This window comes from Primulina tabacum, chromosome 13 (genome assembly GCF_025594145.1).
Source record: "Primulina tabacum isolate GXHZ01 chromosome 13, ASM2559414v2, whole genome shotgun sequence".
Lineage (NCBI taxonomy): Eukaryota > Viridiplantae > Streptophyta > Magnoliopsida > Lamiales > Gesneriaceae > Primulina > Primulina tabacum.
The window spans coordinates 35,050,368-35,068,887 of NC_134562.1; the positions used below are offsets into that span (position 1 = coordinate 35,050,368).

At 36.1% G+C, this 18,520-nt stretch overlaps 2 protein-coding genes across 3 annotated transcripts; one reads left to right on the forward strand and one right to left on the reverse strand.

Annotated features, from left to right (window-relative positions):
- The first annotated feature begins 1,156 nt into the window (after positions 1-1,156).
- On the forward strand, positions 1,157-7,407 carry LOC142521722 (30-kDa cleavage and polyadenylation specificity factor 30-like). The gene is given in 9 exon segments (XM_075624870.1): positions 1,157-1,553; positions 2,013-2,396; positions 3,875-4,037; positions 4,174-4,287; positions 4,921-4,989; positions 5,741-5,827; positions 6,346-6,914; positions 6,916-7,099; positions 7,101-7,407. Coding segments are annotated over 9 exon segments (2,028 nt in total). The 5' UTR covers positions 1,157-1,167; the 3' UTR covers positions 7,173-7,407.
- Positions 7,408-7,576: 169 nt separating this feature from the next.
- Positions 7,577-18,341, reverse strand: LOC142521721 (uncharacterized). Of its 2 annotated transcripts, none has more exons than XM_075624869.1 (19): positions 17,972-18,340; positions 16,924-17,027; positions 15,681-15,767; positions 15,473-15,548; positions 15,313-15,387; positions 14,703-14,756; positions 14,148-14,207; positions 13,953-14,069; positions 12,693-12,787; positions 12,410-12,612; positions 11,706-11,803; positions 11,324-11,427; positions 11,071-11,236; positions 10,799-10,921; positions 10,486-10,568; positions 10,124-10,265; positions 9,452-9,481; positions 8,857-8,927; positions 7,577-8,309 (listed from the first exon to the last, which is right to left on the reverse strand). In XM_075624869.1, the coding sequence occupies exons 1-19, from the start codon at positions 18,008-18,010 to the stop codon at positions 7,745-7,747; spliced, it is 2,292 nt and encodes a 763-aa protein (XP_075480984.1). In that variant the 5' UTR covers positions 18,011-18,340; the 3' UTR covers positions 7,577-7,744. The 2 variants fall into 2 exon arrangements, 1 of the variants encoding a protein (XP_075480984.1); XR_012814370.1 differs by having other exon boundaries at positions 8,256-8,681; positions 8,730-8,927; positions 17,972-18,341.
- Positions 18,342-18,520: the final 179 nt, after the last annotated feature.

Genomic DNA, 18,520 nt, shown 5'->3' on the forward strand with positions numbered 1-18,520 from the left:
CCCTGAATATATTAAGAATGACAAAAGATATTGGCCTTATTTTAAAGATTGTATAGGGGCTATTGATGGCACACATATATGCATTCGTGTTCCGCCTTGCAAGCAAATAGATTTCATTGGAAGAAAATGGTATACTTCAACAAATGTTATGGCTGTATGCGACTTCGACATGTACTTTACTTTTGTATGGGCTGGTTGGGAAGGTTCTGCTCATGATTCTAAAATTTTTAAAGAGGCTATGCGCAGAGAGAGATTGTATTTTCCACTCCCACCTGAAGGTTTGATATTAATATATCTTATATGTTTTTTTAAATAATTGTTAGATAAATATTTACACTTTAACTCTTATTTTTTGCAGGTAAATATTATTTAGTTGATGTAGGTTATCCTACTTTCAAAGGCTTTATGGGACCGTATAAAGATACTAGATATCATTTACCTCAATTTCGATTGGCTCCAAAGTTCAGATCAAAAAATGAACTATTTAATTATCATCATTCCAGTTTAAGAACGGTTATTGAAAGAACATTTGGAGTGTGCAAAGCACGATGGAAGGTATTACAAAATATGCCCATATTTTGTCTAGATACTTAATTTAAAATTATAGTGGCATAATTTGCTTTTACACAATTTCATAAGGCGATACGATGCGGCTGGAGATATTCTTTAACAACTCGAAAATATTGATGATTTACAAGAAATCGAACAAGATGGTGAAAATGTTTATGTCCATGACAGAGGTACGAGATGGCAAGAGCCAACACAAGAAAATATTACGGAAATGAAAGAATTGAGAGATGACATAAGAAATTCACTGCCAATACAAGGTCGACATTGAACTATTAGTTTTTATTTAAATAAATTAAAGTAGAATGTAAACATTAACCATTGTTATTAACAATTGTTTTTATGATTTTGAAGATTTCAATATTTTATTGTTTTGGTATGGATTTAATTATTTATATTTATACATCACACTTGTTTAGAAATCCGTTATAAAATATATATATAAATTAATGAGTTAAAAAAGCACTTTAATGATATGTATCCAAATACAATATCAACACAATTTTTATTTAAAAAAACACTTTTAAAAATCAAATTAAAAAAACACTTTTTTAATAAAAAAAATTTTGATACCAAACCGGCTCTTACACTTGCAAAGAAATGGATGATGCAGAAGGGGGTTTAAGCTTTGACTTCGAGGGCGGGTTGGACCCGGGGCCCACACAACCGACTGCATCCGTACCCGTGATCCAATCATTGCCGGACCCCGCAGCGGGTTCCGCCGCCGCCGCCCTCAATGCCAATAACCCTTCCAACGCTGCCGTGCCGGCGGCGGAAGGAATTGGCGGTGGAAGACGTAGCTTCCGGCAGACGGTATGTCGCCACTGGTTGCGATCGTTGTGCATGAAAGGTGATGCTTGTGGGTTCCTTCATCAGTACGATAAGTCGCGGATGCCCGTTTGCCGGTTCTTTCGTCTGTACGGAGAGTGCCGAGAGCAGGATTGCGTGTATAAGCACACGAATGAGGATATCAAGGAATGCAATATGTATGTCATTGGCTCCGTCTTGCTGATATTCATCGTCAATTTTTTGTTTTTTTGTTTTCTCCTCTCCCCTGTTTGGTCTAGTAAAAATTGTATCTCTCTTGCAATTTAAATGCTACCGCTGTAAACGTTGCGTGTATGTCTCTATCACTTTTAAAATTAATTTTGATTTACTATGTACCATACCGCATTACAATGAACATGACATTAACTGTGTATCAGTCTGAATCCCTGCTGTGCTAACGCCTTTTGTTTCCGGGGGATCCTGGTAGAATTTTCACAAACAATGTCGATATATTTTTTATTGTTGTATCGTTTCTAGATACTTATCATCTGCTGTTAAGCAAATATATTACTACGATGTATTGGGAAAGAAAAAGTAACATCTTTGATTCTTCCTTTTCATGGTTTGCATCGTCAACACTTCATGGTTTTTTTCTGACTGGCTGTGACATTTGACAGGTTTAAATTGGGATTTTGTCGAAATGGCCCAGATTGTAGGTACAGGCATGCAAAGCTGCCTGGACCTCCGCCTCCTGTGGAAGAAGTTCTCCAGAAGATCCAGCAATTGGCTTCTTACAACTACGGAAACTCAAACAAATTTTTTCAAAACCGTAACACTAATTATACCCAGCCAACAGATAAACCTCAGTTTTCACAAGGTCCCAATGATACAAATCAGTTGGAAAAAATTAACACCACAGGGGATGGTAGTGTGCATCAACAACCACAGCTAGGACAACAGCTTCAGCAACTGGGCGGACAAGCTCAACTACAGAATATTCCCAATGGCCAGCAAAATCAAGCTAATAGGACTGCTACACCTCTGCCACAAGGAACATCTAGGTCTGTTCAGAACAAGGTCTTCATTTAGGTTACAAAACAGTTCATGTATTTATATGTGGTTGTTAGTTTAAGAGATCTTTACTACCTAAGCTGTAATTACTTTCTTAAGACCATTGTCATAGACCTTAACTGCTTTCTCATACTCAATTTCTTTGTATTACTCTCTGATCGATGTATTTCTCAGTTTTTGTTATCTTTGTTTTTTGGCTGATCTTTGTTTTTGTACACTCTAAAGAGAATTAAATTGATGCACTAACCGGTGTTCATGTTCTTAAGCCCATGAAATGCTTTTGATCAATAAAAATAGCTACACTGTTTTGTGGTTACTGCAATTTTTGGTAGAATTGCTTTGAATTTCTTTGGAAAGCAATTATCCTGGTACATTACTCTGACAGTACAGGAAAGAAGCTCTCTAAGACCATTTATCTGTTATTTTAGCCACCCGAATTACCTGGTCGGAGAAAAGAATGAAAGATTGAAGTAGTTTATTTTTCAATCTCTTTTTCTGAGAACTTTCTTTTCCTATTTTATTACTCATTTATTTATATAAAATTTCTATCCAAAAAAGTTTTTCTAAATCATGTAGTGGTTGATTTCTTCTATTCATCAGCAAATCATGTAGTGGTTGGATTTCTTCTATTCATCAGCTTCGATTCTGCGACAATCAAGATGCTGATAATAGCAATGGAACAAAGATAAAAAGATAATAGTAGAAGACTTTCTAAGGTCCTCTTATCATTTATCGGTAGACAAATTGAGCGCTCTCTTGGACTGGAGATGTATTTGATGGAAAATAATTTCTCGTGTGTGATAGCTGATACTTTCTTATTCCAAAATGATTTTGTATTGAATTGTGTATATGCCCGACAATATTTTATAGCCTTAGGCTTAGTCTGTGCATATTTCATGAATAATTATAGGTGTCTTGGTTAGAGTAGAATATTGAATTTATCAGTAGATGGCTTGCATTGAAACTTAAAATTATGCCAGGATAATAATGTTATGTCACTCATTGAATCCTCAAGGGTAGAAATCAACAAGATAATTCTCGTTTGAAAGACTCGTAAGTTTTCAAGCTCAATGGGAAAAAGATTTCAGCTGCCTGTGATCACACATATAGATTGTTATTGTAAATTACTATGTATATTTGGGAAGATGGAGGAAAAGGTTGGGAAACCATGTTTTTCTGTGATGCCTGTAGTTTCACTAATGTAGGAAATCAGATACGGGGATGTCCTATGTGAAGTTATTCAAATGTATCACTGGAAGAAATGAATGACTGTTTTCAATCATAAGTTCTATACAGACAGCATCATGTAATGATCTTTATATTAGGTAAATATCCTTGTAGAGGTTTTTAATCAGAACCTATCTCCTCTCTGTCCCTTAATCTCCCAGCCATCAAACCACTCAAGATAGGTTTATTTAGTCGAGGCATTATGACTTCTAAACTCTCCATGCTCATATGGTTATTATAGGTACTTCGTGGTCAAAAGTTGCAATGTTGAGAATCTGGAACTCTCTGCTCAACAAGGTGTATGGGCAACTCAACGAAGCAATGAGGCTAAACTTAATGAAGCTTTTGACTCTGTTGAGAATGTCATTTTGATTTTTTCAGTCAATAAGACTAGACATTTTCAGGTGGGTTTTGCATGTTACTGAAAATTGATGACCAGTGTATGTTTTTTTATATTAAAACAAACAAGCTTAGGCTCATTCTATTATTTTAACGGTGGCATCGATTTATTTTTATAGTAGATATATTGTGGTTTGCTAGGGCTGTGCAAAGATGACATCCAGAATTGGTGGCTCTGTAAGTGGAGGAAACTGGAAGCATGCACACGGAACAACTGCTCATTATGGATGGAATTTTTCTCTCAAATGGTTAAAGGTCCTTTTTTTTTGGCAATTTATTTGAAGTTCAATATGTTCTCATTTTCCAAGGGATCATTAGTATCCAATCTATTTTTCTGAATGAATGAATGAGATTCCTTCTGTTTGACTCTTATCAGCACCATTCTGAAGCACATCATTTGTCTGGTCAAGTAGCTTCAGTGACCTGTGATTTAAATTTCCCCGGTTTGATGATTCATTTATTCTCATCAAATTGTTTCTGAGGCTTACATCTAAACTGATGTCTCTAGCTTATTATGACCAATTTCTAGTTTCTATTTAATGCCATTAGAGGCCAAATTTTATGTTTAAATTTTTTAAAGAGTAATATTGGACGTTAACAGATTCTTCATATTTTACGATTTTTTCTATGCCCTGGGATTTCTGAGCAGTATACTTCATTATGCCGCGTTCTTATCCGAATATGCAGCAAGTAAAGTTAGTGAGGAATTCTACTCTGCTATAATGATTATGGTACCACCTTATTATTATGTTCGTGTTTGCAAGTCCATGGAGCCCTTTTTGTGTATGTACATTCAGGCCAACTATGTTTTACTATGTGATGAATTATAAAATGTATTTATATTAGCAATTTTTTAAGCAAGAACAAACCATACCATGTTGCTTGCAGCTCTGTGAACTATCCTTCAACAAAACTCGCCATTTGAGAAACCCATACAATGAGAACTTACCTGTGAAGGTACTCACTTTACATTCTTCTGTCTTGCTTATTCATGAGTATAACTTGAACTTTTGAAAATATACATTTTTCTTATTTCCAACCATTTGATTAGGGAAATAGGTTTATAACTTCCAAGGATACCTTATTGTTTCAAGGGGTTGATAAAACTCTTTGATCCCTTTAATTATGCTGCATTGCAGTTTTCGAATAGTGCAAATGGATTAATTCTTGTTAATAGGGGATCCTGTGATGTGAGAGATAAAAAGATAGAATTTCAAGATTATCAGTTCAATATATCTCTGGATTAATTCCTAAGGTATTAATTCTTGTTATTAGATCTTGAAAATTTCTGACATTGGTCAAGAAGCTTATCAATGTTTTGATTATATTGGTGCTTGGAACACAACTTATTCCTAAATCAGATTGATTTATAAATTGGAGAACACTTTAATTTATTAGCATGTTGTGGACTTGTGGAAGGTTATGTGATGACAGGGTCTGGTGAAGCCAAGACTCTTTTCTAAAATCTTCCCTAAGTGTTGTTCCCATGTTTATCTTAGTTCCTAGTCACGAGTGCACATGCACACAATCACTCTCAATTTTCAGTTATTTTAGATGGTTTGTGGTATGTTATCATAAATTATTTCCTACCTCATTTTGAATATTTAATATTGCACAGCTGCCCTTCAAAATCCTAAATGTGAGCAACTTAGCATGCTCTGTAGATTTATAGAATGATTTTGAACATTGCTTTGTTATTTCAACGCAGATAAGTAGAGATTGCCAAGAACTGGAGCCCTCTATTGGTGAGCAGTTGGCATCCTTGCTCTACCTAGAGCCAGATAGTGATCTTATGGTATTTTTAATCCTTAAAATTTAGATTTAAAATATTTAAAGAATCGTTACTACACTTTTTAGGATCAATCTCCAGATGATTTAGGCTTCCTATCCATCCTCAGTCACTGGCTTCATCATTTAAATATAATATCTTACTAATTGGGCCAATGAACATATCAATATTCGAGTATATTTAAGCCAAATATCTTATATTAAATTATTTGGCTTCTTGTATTGACCATTTACAATAGTGTATCACTGTATCAAAGCTATTACCTCTAAATATTACAAATGCCTTCTTAGTGTAAATAATTAGTCCTCGGTTGGAAATTTTGCAGCTGATGCTTTCCTGTTAATGTGTTCCATCTATTACTTGTTTTACGAGAATGTTGCAGTTGTTGGAAACTATGCTGATGCACAACCACCTTGTTCTGATTTGCATATGTTTTGAGAAAGCAACATGATTTCATGAGCAGTGCAATTGTCTAATTTTTGTATTATAAATTATGTACCCTTGACTGAAATTTATTTTCCCAGGCTGTCTCTCTTGCAGCAGAATCAAAACGAGAGGAGGAGATGGCAAAGGGAGTAAACCTTGAAAATGGGAATGAAAACTCGGATATTGTGCCCTTTGAAGATAATGAGGAAGAGGAGGAGGAAGAAAGTGAAGAAGAAGATGAAAGCCCTGGACAGGCCTTTGGAGTTCAAGGCAGGGGAAGGAGTAGAGGAATGATGTGGCCTCCTCAAATCCCTCTTGCACGTGGAGCTCGGCCTTTTGCAAGTGTTCGAGGTTTTCCTCCTAACATGTTGAGGGGTGATGGATTTTCGTATCGAGCTATGAATCCTGATGGTTTTCCTGTGCCTGACATTTTTGGTATGGCTGCTCCCCGCGGGTTTGGACCATATGGTCCTAGGTTCTCTGGTGATTTTGTAGGTCCTGCCCCTGGTATGATGTTCCCTGGTCGACCTTCAGGTGGATTTGGGACGGTTATGGGTCCAAGGGCTCCTTTCATGGGTATTGGTGCTGCTACCATGACTAGAGCCGGTAGGCCAGTTGGTATGCCTCTTTTTTATCCACCACCTCAATCACAACTTCCCCAAAATTCTTATCAGGAGTGAGAATTCAGATCAAGTTAAGGGTCCAGAGATTGTAGGCTCCGGCGGTGGATCAGAAGATGAAGGCCGACATCAGCAGAGTGGTAAAACTCAACAAGATGATCATTTCAGTGCTGGAAACTACAGGAATGATGAAAGCGGCAGCGAAGATGAGGCTCCAAGAAGGTCTAGACATGGGAGAGAGAAAGAAGAAGAGTCGTAAATGGGAGGTGGATTTTGCCACCATCTCCGATGAACCCATCCACTGATAAAGTTGCCGAAATGAAGCATTCTGAATTTGTTTACCGTGGGAAATATTTCCTCCCAGTGTTCTAGGGAACATAAATTTTGCAAATGGGATGTAACTAGTAAAATTTATTTTAAAGATGTCAGCAGGCCTTCAAAATCTTCGTTTTCAAATATTTGCGTCATTTATAAATTTTTTTGTAGATGAATGATACACAGTAGTTATTATCATCACATTGATTCTATGGACTTGTGTCAACATATCAAATACATTGTTTAGCAGTGTACCATAAACATAGATTGGTATAGTCACCGAATGAATAAAAGCATTTGAACAAATTACCTCTTGGAATTACAAGGTGTGAACAAATTTCTGTAAAACATTGAGCGTTTCAGCAGCAAGTCTGAGTTTACCTAGCTAGCAGTGTCGATGCTAAAAGGTTAGGTTACGAGTGAATTGATAGGCAGCAGCCACCTAAGGCCAAAAGGAACATATTCTTAGCTCGCTGTAAAAATCTACCACCTATTCTCATGAATCAATTCTAATCTCCACATTCTACATGTTGAGAAGAGTTTTATGTTCCATCGTGAGAATCTACTTTTCTAAAGGTTTGTGCCCTTCAGCAATTACTCCAGATTGCGAAGAGTTAGCATCAGAGTCGATGTTCTTTGAATCAGGTGATCCTCCACCATCAGTTTTACAAATATGTACCAGCCCATCAACAGGAGACTGTGAAACATCCTTTTCGTCCGCTCTATCATTGGCAGATTGAGCTTGTAATTCCTCTTGAAGATCACCATTTGGTAATGAGCATTGACTTAAGTCAGATGTATCAGCAGACTTCGTGGGTTGCAGCGAATCAACCGAATTAGAACTTCCCCTGCACTCAGCCCGCTCATGTATACTGTTAAACCCAATAGATGTGGTTTCTTTCAAGTCGGACTCATCCAGAGTTGGTTTTATTTCAGGAGGTTCAGACGTCACCATGTCAGTTAAATCCTTGTGTTCCTCGAGCATGATATCATCATCGGCTCTCACGTTTACAGCCTCATGCCCCTCAATATTGGGGGATGTGGAAGCAATTGAACTGGTTGAATAATCATGGTCTATTCTTTTGTCCTCAAATGCAAACCAATTGGAGTTTGTGAAAATAGATCCACTATAAAGACAGCAAAAGTCAAGCCATAAACACAAGATTATAAAAAGCTAAAAGGGACTTCATGCCATTCGAGAACATGGAATAAAATAACAGGCCACAAGACGAGAATTCACATAAAAGACAATTGTGTTTATGCAATCAATCCTTCTGCCAGCTCTGATGCTGATTGTAGCAATATATCATGATTGCTGTTGCTATGCCATATTTCATAAATTACACCTAAAAAAATATTCTGTATCCAAGAAATCTCAATTAAGTTAAATTTCTTTTTATATTGAAGAATACTGCACATGGTTAAACAATTTTATGTTTACAACATAGAATTTGTCACAAATAAAATTCATCTACCACAAGATAGCATACCCATTGACACTATTTTTTGTGGGGCTGCATCAACCACGAGATAGCATACCCATTGACACTATTTTTTGTGAGGCTGGAAGCAATCCAAAAAAAAATTTAACTAGCACCAAGCAACAAAAAGAGTGTATTTTCATCATTTCACAGGTATAAATGATGTTAACACAAATCAAGTTTATTCATTTACCTTTCCCGGTCATTCCCCAAACGAAGTGAAGAAATGACAACTTCAGCAGATTCGTCGTCAAAGTACACATCCTGCAAATGTTAAAATTAGCAACTTCATCAGTAAAATGCACAATGTTGTTGACAGCCATAAACTGCATAAACATATGCGTTTACAGGGTGTGCACATGATGATGAAGAAACACGGATCTAATAGTTTACTCAAATGAACTTTCAAATAGTGTATAGCTGTTAGTTGCAATGAATACAGCTTGCATTTGTACACATGAGAATGCATAAACATGCACATAGCATTCTCAATCAGAGAAAGAAAACATGATTAGCTAGGACCAAATATTTTTCCATCCGCCCACCCATCCAGCCCCATCATGTTCAACAACAAAGTATGCGACCATGACAAACAAATATTAGAAAATGCACGCCTATAAAGACCGCCTTAGAAAAAGGCAGGGCGGTCGAGGGCCGCCTACCGCCTAGGCGACCGCCATTTAGAACACTATTGGCAGCATATCACAAAATGAACTTGATATCAATATCTAGTCATAAAAATAAAAAATCTTCAATTGATTGTGATCTCATTTCTTTGCAGTCCATACCTCATCATCCCGTTCAAATGATCCATGAGCCTGCATGAAGGACGACATTGGTTCAACATTTAGAAATAAATGAACAGTAATATACCCAACCATGTTCTGTCGTCAAGGAGACAGGACTACAAGCAACTGATTATCATTAGCATTTTAAAATTGTGCAAGCATTGAAAATTTTGCAAATCCTTTCGTGTCAGAATAATTAAAAGGGGCTTTCCCCTTGGAAGTAATAGTTTAACTTTGGTTGGTGAATGGCAGCTGCTGCGCAACTCTTTGAATTACACTGCTTTCAAGTCATGTCAGATTTAATACAATCAAAATTTTTGTCATAAAAATCATTGCCAAATCCGGAATCATGGACCTTGAAGGAACTAATCACAGCCAAACCAGCATTTTTAAATGATCCATTCCAAAAAGTGTTTTTAAGACTAAAAACCCTAGTACATCCGTGGCATGTCCCTTCCACACCAAATATATGCAATACCCAAACTAATGTTACTATCCATCTCCAAGAACAAGTAAAGCAGACAGAAATTCCAACAAAGATAAGATCAGCTTAGATGTTGATCAGCTGCCACCTCCAAATAAAAAATCAGGAATTTATTCAACTCCCTCTCTGTTGAGTGCGGTAAGAAAACGAACGAGTAAAAGATATATGAAAGAAATGAAAAAACAAACCCCATCAATTTCATCATTATTATAGATTCCGTAATGGAAGGCCTGGCTCAAATTATTTGCCAAAGCTGCAACATCGTAATCCCTATCTTGGTAATCCTCATCATCACTATCTCTTGCACGATCATGCAGTGTGGTGGGCCTCCTGGAAAATAATAAATATAACAACAAGAAGTTTAAGCAGGAAAAAAGACTCGAAAGGAAATGTATAAACAGACCATGCAGCCATATGCTGCATCTGGTCATAATGAAGTTAAACTAGAATGACAAAATTATGGAGGACAAGAGAATGCAATCATGCACATGATTTTTATGCACATGTTCAAATGAAGGGACACAATTCAAAAGCATTTAGGAGTAGTCACCCGCACGACCATTGGAAGATGTTATCCACTGAATTGCGCTTAAGGAGTTCATTGGTCTGCCAATCAACCCAATCATTATTTTCCTGCCATTTAAAAAATAAATCAAGGAACTTTAAACATGTTTATCAGATGAAAGGGAGCTTTTCCAACTGCACCACAATTTTGCCCATATACAAATCAGCATTACAAGCAAACCAACTACCAAGATGATTTGAAGCGGATGATAGCATATGAAGACAGCAGCATGCAAGTTATCTCATGTATCAATGAAAAATGGCTGGATTGACCGAACAGAAAGATGGTCAAAAAAGACCTGCAGAATTGTCTGTATATCACTGTTGTTATTCCCCAAATTAACAAGCTTGTTAGCGATACGGATGAGGTGTCCTATGTTCCCTACCCTGGGTGGTGGTCTACCCTCGGCTGGAATAGTTGGCTGCAGACATATTCAACAAAACTGAATTTAGCTGGCCATCATTGATAACACAACATAAAATGTAGAACTTAGCACAGTTTCATGACAAGACAAAATACGCAAACTTCCAGAAACACTAAAGTTCCAACGTACCATAAGCAAAACAATACCTTGTTTATATCGACAGCCAGAATGAAGTTTTTTTCCACTTCAAGAATCTTCTCAATCAGATTGCAATCACAAAGAATATGTTCGATAAACTGAGGATTTTTGCTTTCCAAGCAAGATGTTATAATGTGTTCTACATGATGATGCAAAAAATTGTTGTACGGATACCTGCAATAATAAGAAATGTGCGCTATAGAGTACTCTTTTTTCCACATCAATACATAATATTAGAAGTTGGAAAGGACAAGAACTTACTCGAAAAACAAGCCAAAAATACGTTTCAAAGCGCCAAGGCGCATAAATTCTTTTTCTGCAACTTCACTACCAACAGCCAGTAAAACTGAGATGAATTCAATAATCTGAGAGGCACATGAAAAACAACAATCACATTTAAGTTCCAGAGTTGATCAATTTTCTCACACAGCAATAATTCTGAACATGACCAAAGTGAAGGGAAAAGTTGCATAGTGTAAAAACATGCAAGTATAAAACACATCTTTTTTCCAAAAAAATGCGCTAGTTTTCTTCCAAAATAAACTATCCTCAAATAAAGATACTGAAAGTACATGGATTAATAAGAAATAGCATTTGGCATACTTAAATATATTAGTGCTCTTTGGGTAAAGACAGAAGACACCTTTAAACGGCACTTCCCTAGAGGGGGCTGCAAATTGCCATATGTAGTTGGCAAGATATGGGTCTCAGATGAAATATCCAAAAGCTTGAGCAAATCACCTGCCCAATACATCAGTTTATTGTGTTCTTGTCGTTTATCAAAGAAAGAGTTGATTGCTATAAAAATAAAAATAAAAATTATGGCATTTTTACTCACATAATTCTCGCACACTTTAACTGATGTATAAATTCAGAACATATGTTGCTCATGTAGACAATAAATATTCATTTGTTTCTTTAATGTTTTAGATCTCTCGTCCATACTTCTTTTTTCTCCATTTCTCTCTCAAGCTTATCATGAAATGCACGACAAGCAACGATCAGGAAGTTTTGAGCCATCCAAGACAGAGAAAGTACATTTGCAGTAACAAATATTAAAAAACAATTACTTATTTTATTATTTGTATAACTGGCAAAAGTGAACAATTCCGATTGCTAGATTGAGCCTGCTTACGTCTTAAAACTTAAACGTGCAATAGAAAGCATGAGGCTCTCAATTATTCATGGCAACAGAAGTAATTTGGCAAATTATTCGACAACAATCAGGACAGATCTTTACTAACTGTACAAGACTCGCCATATCCTTCCAAACATTTGACTAGATAAATTATCTTCCGAGTACAAATTACTGCGGGTACACTCATAAGATATATGTAATAACCATACCTATGTTCTCGAGCATGCCTTCAACAGTCTCAGGACTAGCAGCCATTCCAGATTCATGAGTCATTTGGCTGTTATACATGTAATACATACCAGGTGCTAACCTCTTGGGGTCTAATAGCGACGTACAGACTGATAACAAGTTGACCAACACAGATTTTGGTCTCGAATCATCCAGAGCATGACGAAACAACCTTCCAACAAAACTATTGTAGCAGCCACTTTTCAGTCAAGGTAAGAGAAAGTGGGAAGGTGTGCAAGAAGAAATCTTAAAGAAAAACCCAACCTTGGGCTGGAGATTTTTGAAGCCAGCGCTGGAGGAGCATGTCGAGTTATTGCACAAAGTGTTTCAGCAGCATTAGCATGTACTTCAGGGCAGTCCTGTAAATATATAAAGCAGCTCTAGATATCAGTGTTATGAATGGCAGCCGGCTAGGCTGGAGGCAGCCATCGATCACACTGCCTTTGCCTTAGGCGGTTTTATAGGTGGTCAAAGGTGAGCCAGGGTGGCCGAGGCGGGAGGGTGAGGTAGGAAAAAGTCGACAAAATTTTTAAAACCCTAATTATTAATACATTGTACACTTTCTATTCAAAACATAATAGCCAACCTAATCATTCACATTTAATTTATGCATATATTGTATGATTATATATAATTATATATAAAATACTAAAAAAAATTTAACCGCCTAGACATTGCTGAATGTCTAGGAGTACAATCGAGTCGAGTCACGCCCAAGTAGTGTGCCTAGGCATTGCTGCATGTCTAGGGGTACAACCGAGTCGAGCCCGAGCATCACACTACTCGAGCTAAACTCGAAAAAAATTGAAATACTCGAGCTCGATTCAATTCGAGTATTTTTTAGCTCAAACTCGACTCGATAACGTATCAAGTTACTCGAGCTCAAAAAACTCAATTTCAATTTTTTAAAGATTTTAAACAAACCCACACACACACACACACACACACATATATATATATATATTGACCAGACTCACTAACTATTCGAGCTCAAGTCGATTATGAGCTCGAGCTACTCGAACTCGGTTTACTACTCGAACTCGACTCGTTTGCAGCCCTAGGCATGCCTAGACGGTAGGCGGTCATTGACCTCCCCGCCACCGCCATTGACATCATTGCTAGATATTAAAAAGAATGATAAAAATGCATGCTCTCAAAACTTCCAGGAAATGCAAGAACCGAATTGTTTCTGAATGGGCTTAACATCGTTTATGCCTTGAAGAAGTAAAATTTCATTTCCAAATGGCATTACCTCTGGAACTTAATCTAGCTTGGCATCATGACCATAACAATGTTACAGTATTGGCTGGTTAAAAAAGAAAGATGCAACTTCAATGAAAACATAGGCAGCACATGCACAGCCCGAAGACTTGCAGAGTGTGCATAGTCTTCCCCAGAATTAGGACCAATTGGCAAAAACACAAAAGCAGCAATAAACTTAGTGAATAAAAGAAGCAACAAAGGCTTGAGGAAGGAAAAAAATGGAACCGTTAAGCAAGATCGTACGTGCCTAAGGTAACTTACCGATGAACTGAATTTATCAACAATCATCTCCAGCACATTCATATTTTCCAACCACTGGACAGAGTCCGCATAATTGGCATAAATATGCTCGTCAGCGCCAATCAAACGAATTAACACCTGTTGGACAGAGAACTACTAAAATTTTCGCTCCAAGATGCCATCCACCATAATCTGAAGAGGGGATGAACAACAAACCTCCATAACAGATGTTATTCCAATGTGGTCTACAAGTTTGTTGACGATATCATGATGAGCCTGTCCAAGCATTAGACAAGCATATAACCTCCTTGACAGTAAACGCCAAAATGACAAGCAAGCAATACAATAAATATCCAACTATTAAAACCAAAGATTTCCGAGGTCGAACTTCGTGCATTTATAAAAACCACAAGTACCAATTTACTTCCCCCTAAAATGTCTAGCACTGAAAGAACCATCTTTGTAGTTCTTTAATAAGCATCCGACTTGAATCGTTGCTACACTTATTAAGCAGTCAAATTCTTTGATCTTATCGTGATTAAGTATAATATGTAATCGAGTGATTTAACTAACAATATCAAACACAAGACTAGTGCCAAAAAGTATGATGGCCAGTCAAATTACATGCTGACCAAGTATTTGAATCCTAGAAACAAAAACACTACTAAGTCAAAGTCCACAAACCAAGTATCAAGCACACATAAGTTGCAATAAGTCAATAACTAGAAAGTAGCAAAATAGCAAACAGATCACTGTAATGTAGTGGCTTACTTGGATATAATTCATCAAAGGAGTTGTCTTCCGTAGCAAGAGGCAAATGACAACCTAGAGCATATAAATCCAAATTCCAAACATCAAATTACACCAGCCAAATAACAATGTCATTCATTTGTTTTTGGTGTCGAACAGCCAACATGGGATAATAATTCAAACAGCTGATAGATGCACTGTGCTAAAATTGATGTACAACAGGTTCGCATAAAGACAATCACTCAACCATAATTAGCAAGACAACCCAATGCCAAAAAAAAAACTCACCCATCCAATTCCCTGTGTCTTTTCTACCTCAATTCATTTAAACCAAAACAAATTTAGAAGTCAAATTCTCACAGTCTCAAATCAGTAAAATAACAATATAAACATGAAACGCCAAATGGTAGAGAAGGCAGTGCAAAATTAGCAATAACTGGACTAACTCGAACGACAAAAATGTGGTATTTGACATCTAAAACTAGTATATATGAATGAAAATATAACAAGAGAAAGTGCATCCAGATAGGAAAACCATGAAATTCGGCAGATGAACTGCTGCTGAACAAAAATGGAAAGAGAAAAAAAATCATTCGACACATTTCTCTCTCTGTATCGTCATTGATCATACCTTGCTGAAATAACCCGCCAGTAAAGTACTATGAGGGCGCCCAGAATCCAAAAAAGAGAACAGCAGGTCCATCAACTTTTGAAAAAAAAAAGAGAAAGATCATTGAAGACTGTCACAGATAAATAATTATAAAAATGAAAACATTCTCAAAGCTTCTTACCTCCTCGTCCTCTACCAAAGCATTGAGTATTATATCAACCTCACATGTGAAAATTTCGCAAGCAACGAAGGGAAACCTACAATTATAAAGTTTATATTTACCATACTTCAATTTTGAAAAAATCATCATAACTTCATTCAGATGGATTCAGTATATGTGGAAGGGCTACCTTTGTAGAAGACTTGAAGTTTTAATTAGACAAACTTACTTGAATGTCCACTCTTTATCAGCGTCCTCCGAAGCATCTTCCACTATGTACTGAATGAGTTTTTTAACTTGAGTCCGCTCCCGCAAACTGCAGGGAATTTTTTAAATGGGATCATATCATGAAATGTTGATAGATCCTAAATAGTGTTAAAAATAAGAAGTCAAAGCAAAACTACCTGAGCCACTACAAACAAGAATAGGTTGGCCTATTATGAAATAGAACTAGAACACTCGACTTTCAGTTGATATATTAAGATTCACGAGAGTCAAAGTAACTACAAAAATTCACTTGAGACATTGCAAACAGTTGCATCGGATTGCCAGCCAAGTAACTTGTCTATAAGATTGAAGTACTTTAATATTTTTCTTCTCAACGTTGTCTGATTGATCTAAGATCTCATTTTTTTATTATTATTGGCACAACTACTGCTAAGGGTATTACTTTGTTATCACGTATCTTTACCCTACTATAAGCCTTTTTGCATCTGATTCATGCAGTCATATGGCTTCAAAATAAATGTCAAAGACTTTTGATCTTTTTTTAAATATTTAATTTTAAACGCTTTTGTTCCGTGAAGCGTGCGTTTCACTTTGCGCTTTAAACCCCAGACAATTTATCGCTTTTTTGCGCCTCACGCTTTTGACAACTATGGTCCAATTGCATCTTCATCTATTATTATAAGTATAAAAAAAATTAAATAACATCACTCTCTACAAAAAAATGTAAAATCATTTAGCCATACATTTTAGCATTATTGCACAATATCAACCATAAAGATTTGTGATTGAGCTTATATTTCTTTTCTCGCATGTCTCATACAACATGAGCCTAATCCATCATCTAGTTAACCACGACCTTTTTAACTTTCAACTAACGCAAAACCCATACGGAAATAGTTTTTTGTTTTTTTTTTACACCATACATTTTCAATTAAATTCATAATTAATTAGATGTCAAATATCATAAAAAAAATTTGGGTTAAAGTGATTAAATATAAAAAAACACTACCCCTTAATATGAAAAAACTACAAGCTTTATAATAGTTAGGACCTGAACTAAAAATATTCTGAAACACACTTTCAATAGTTAGGACCTGAAATAAAAATATTCTGAAAGACGCTTTCAATAAAATAATTACAACTCACGTCAGAATATAACATACCAAGACGAATATGAACAGATTCAAAACTAAAAATCGTACAACATTTTTAATGATGACGTATTAGTGAAAACAAGAGCTTACAAATTGATTAGACGGACATTGAGGGCTTTGCACTCTTGAATTATTTCATCCTCGTCCAATAACTCCTCCAGTGTTACATTTTCTTTGTCTAGAATGGCTTCCACCTGAATGTATATCATTACAAAATGAATAACTTTGTCGAAACATGGTGCTTGGTATTAAAAATAATGAAAGACAACATCGATCTATTTTATGGCAATCAGAAAGGAAGTGAAGGGTTCAAATTCTTGAAAGCATCAAATGAGAAGCGCTGGATCCTCAGGAAAGGAAAAAGGTGTATACAAATTTACGGTCGGACAAAACCACAACATACCATACGACATTAAGGGGAATACAATCCACGCTGCTAATAAACAAGAACTAAACATGTGAACTCTTAAAGGTGCGTTACCTGAATGATGTGGCACATGACAAGGCAGCTTATTATGGTATTGTGTGTTACCCCAGTAATCATATTGAACAGGTCAAAATTCACTCGATTTTCGAAAGACCATATAACCTTAGACCATATGTCTTAATTCGATATGGTAAAACTTTCAGTAGCATGGTTTTCTATATGTCTTAATTCGATATGGTAAAACTTTCAGTAACATGGTTTTCTAACATCATATGTCCAAATAGCAATGTTTCTTATTAAGAAAACTGCTGTAAGTACTGTTGATAATACGGTAAGCAAAGGGGTTATTAACAACCATCTTCCTCCACGTTGACGTTGTATTACCACGTGTCGTGCTATATTTGGACTATAATAATATATTTGCTAACAGGTGCAGTCCAATCACGACTTGTGCATTAGCAAGAAAACAAATACAAGTATTGTGCCGCGGACAAACATTGAAGTACAAACATATAATCCCATAAATTCAACATTTAGGACACGATCAAGAACCATAATGCCCGTTATACTACCAGTCAGCAACCTCTGCATTCCTCCAAGAAACGCAAAATTACCCAGATCGTTGAATTCATTGACCAAGAAATAATCTGAATGCAAAGAAACAATACAAGCAATACAAATATTTCCTCCTAAAAGATTATGGGCACTTACTGGAGATACGGCGGAGAACCCAGCCATATGCCAAAACATGGTCGATTTTGAAGAGGGGTGATAAAATTACAGATCTGTCAACTCGAAATCCCTCGCTCACACCCTTGATTCTGTCGCAAAAGTTCTGCACAACAACTTTGAATCAAGAAAACATCCGAAATTCGAACAAAGATCAATTCAACCTTCGCCTTTCAGAAAAAAGTAAACCCTAAATATTTCAAAATCGATCGCAATCGAGGACTAAATTTCACTCCAGGAGAGGAGAGACAGACAGGCACACAAAAAAATAAACAAATAAACAAAAATTGATCATCATTGTAATCCTCGGAACCATACATATATATGCTTGAACTTAATAGGGAAACAAATATGAACTTTGTCGTCGTCTTCATCGTCTTTATTTATTTATTATTATTATTTTAAAAAATATTATTATTATTATTTTAAAAAATATTATTATTATTATTATTAATTCTTGTTTTCATCGTTTGTGTCATTAAATATCTCATAAATTTGGATAATTCTTTTTTTTTTTTTAAGATTAAATCA

What these genes read in the sequence shown, in the direction of transcription:
- LOC142521721 (XM_075624869.1), bottom strand. Translation starts at nt 18,010, where the DNA reads ATGTTTTGGCATATGGCTGGGTTCTCCGCCGTATCTCCA. An exon ending in GGTTCTCCGCCGTATCTCCA is followed by an intron (nt 17,028 to 17,971) that starts GTAAGTGCCCAT and finishes ATATACATTCAG; the next exon opens with GTGGAAGCCATTCTAGACAA. An exon ending in CATTTGAACGGGATGATGAG is followed by an intron (nt 8,928 to 9,451) that starts GTATGGACTGCA and finishes TAACATTTGCAG; the next exon opens with GATGTGTACTTTGACGACGA.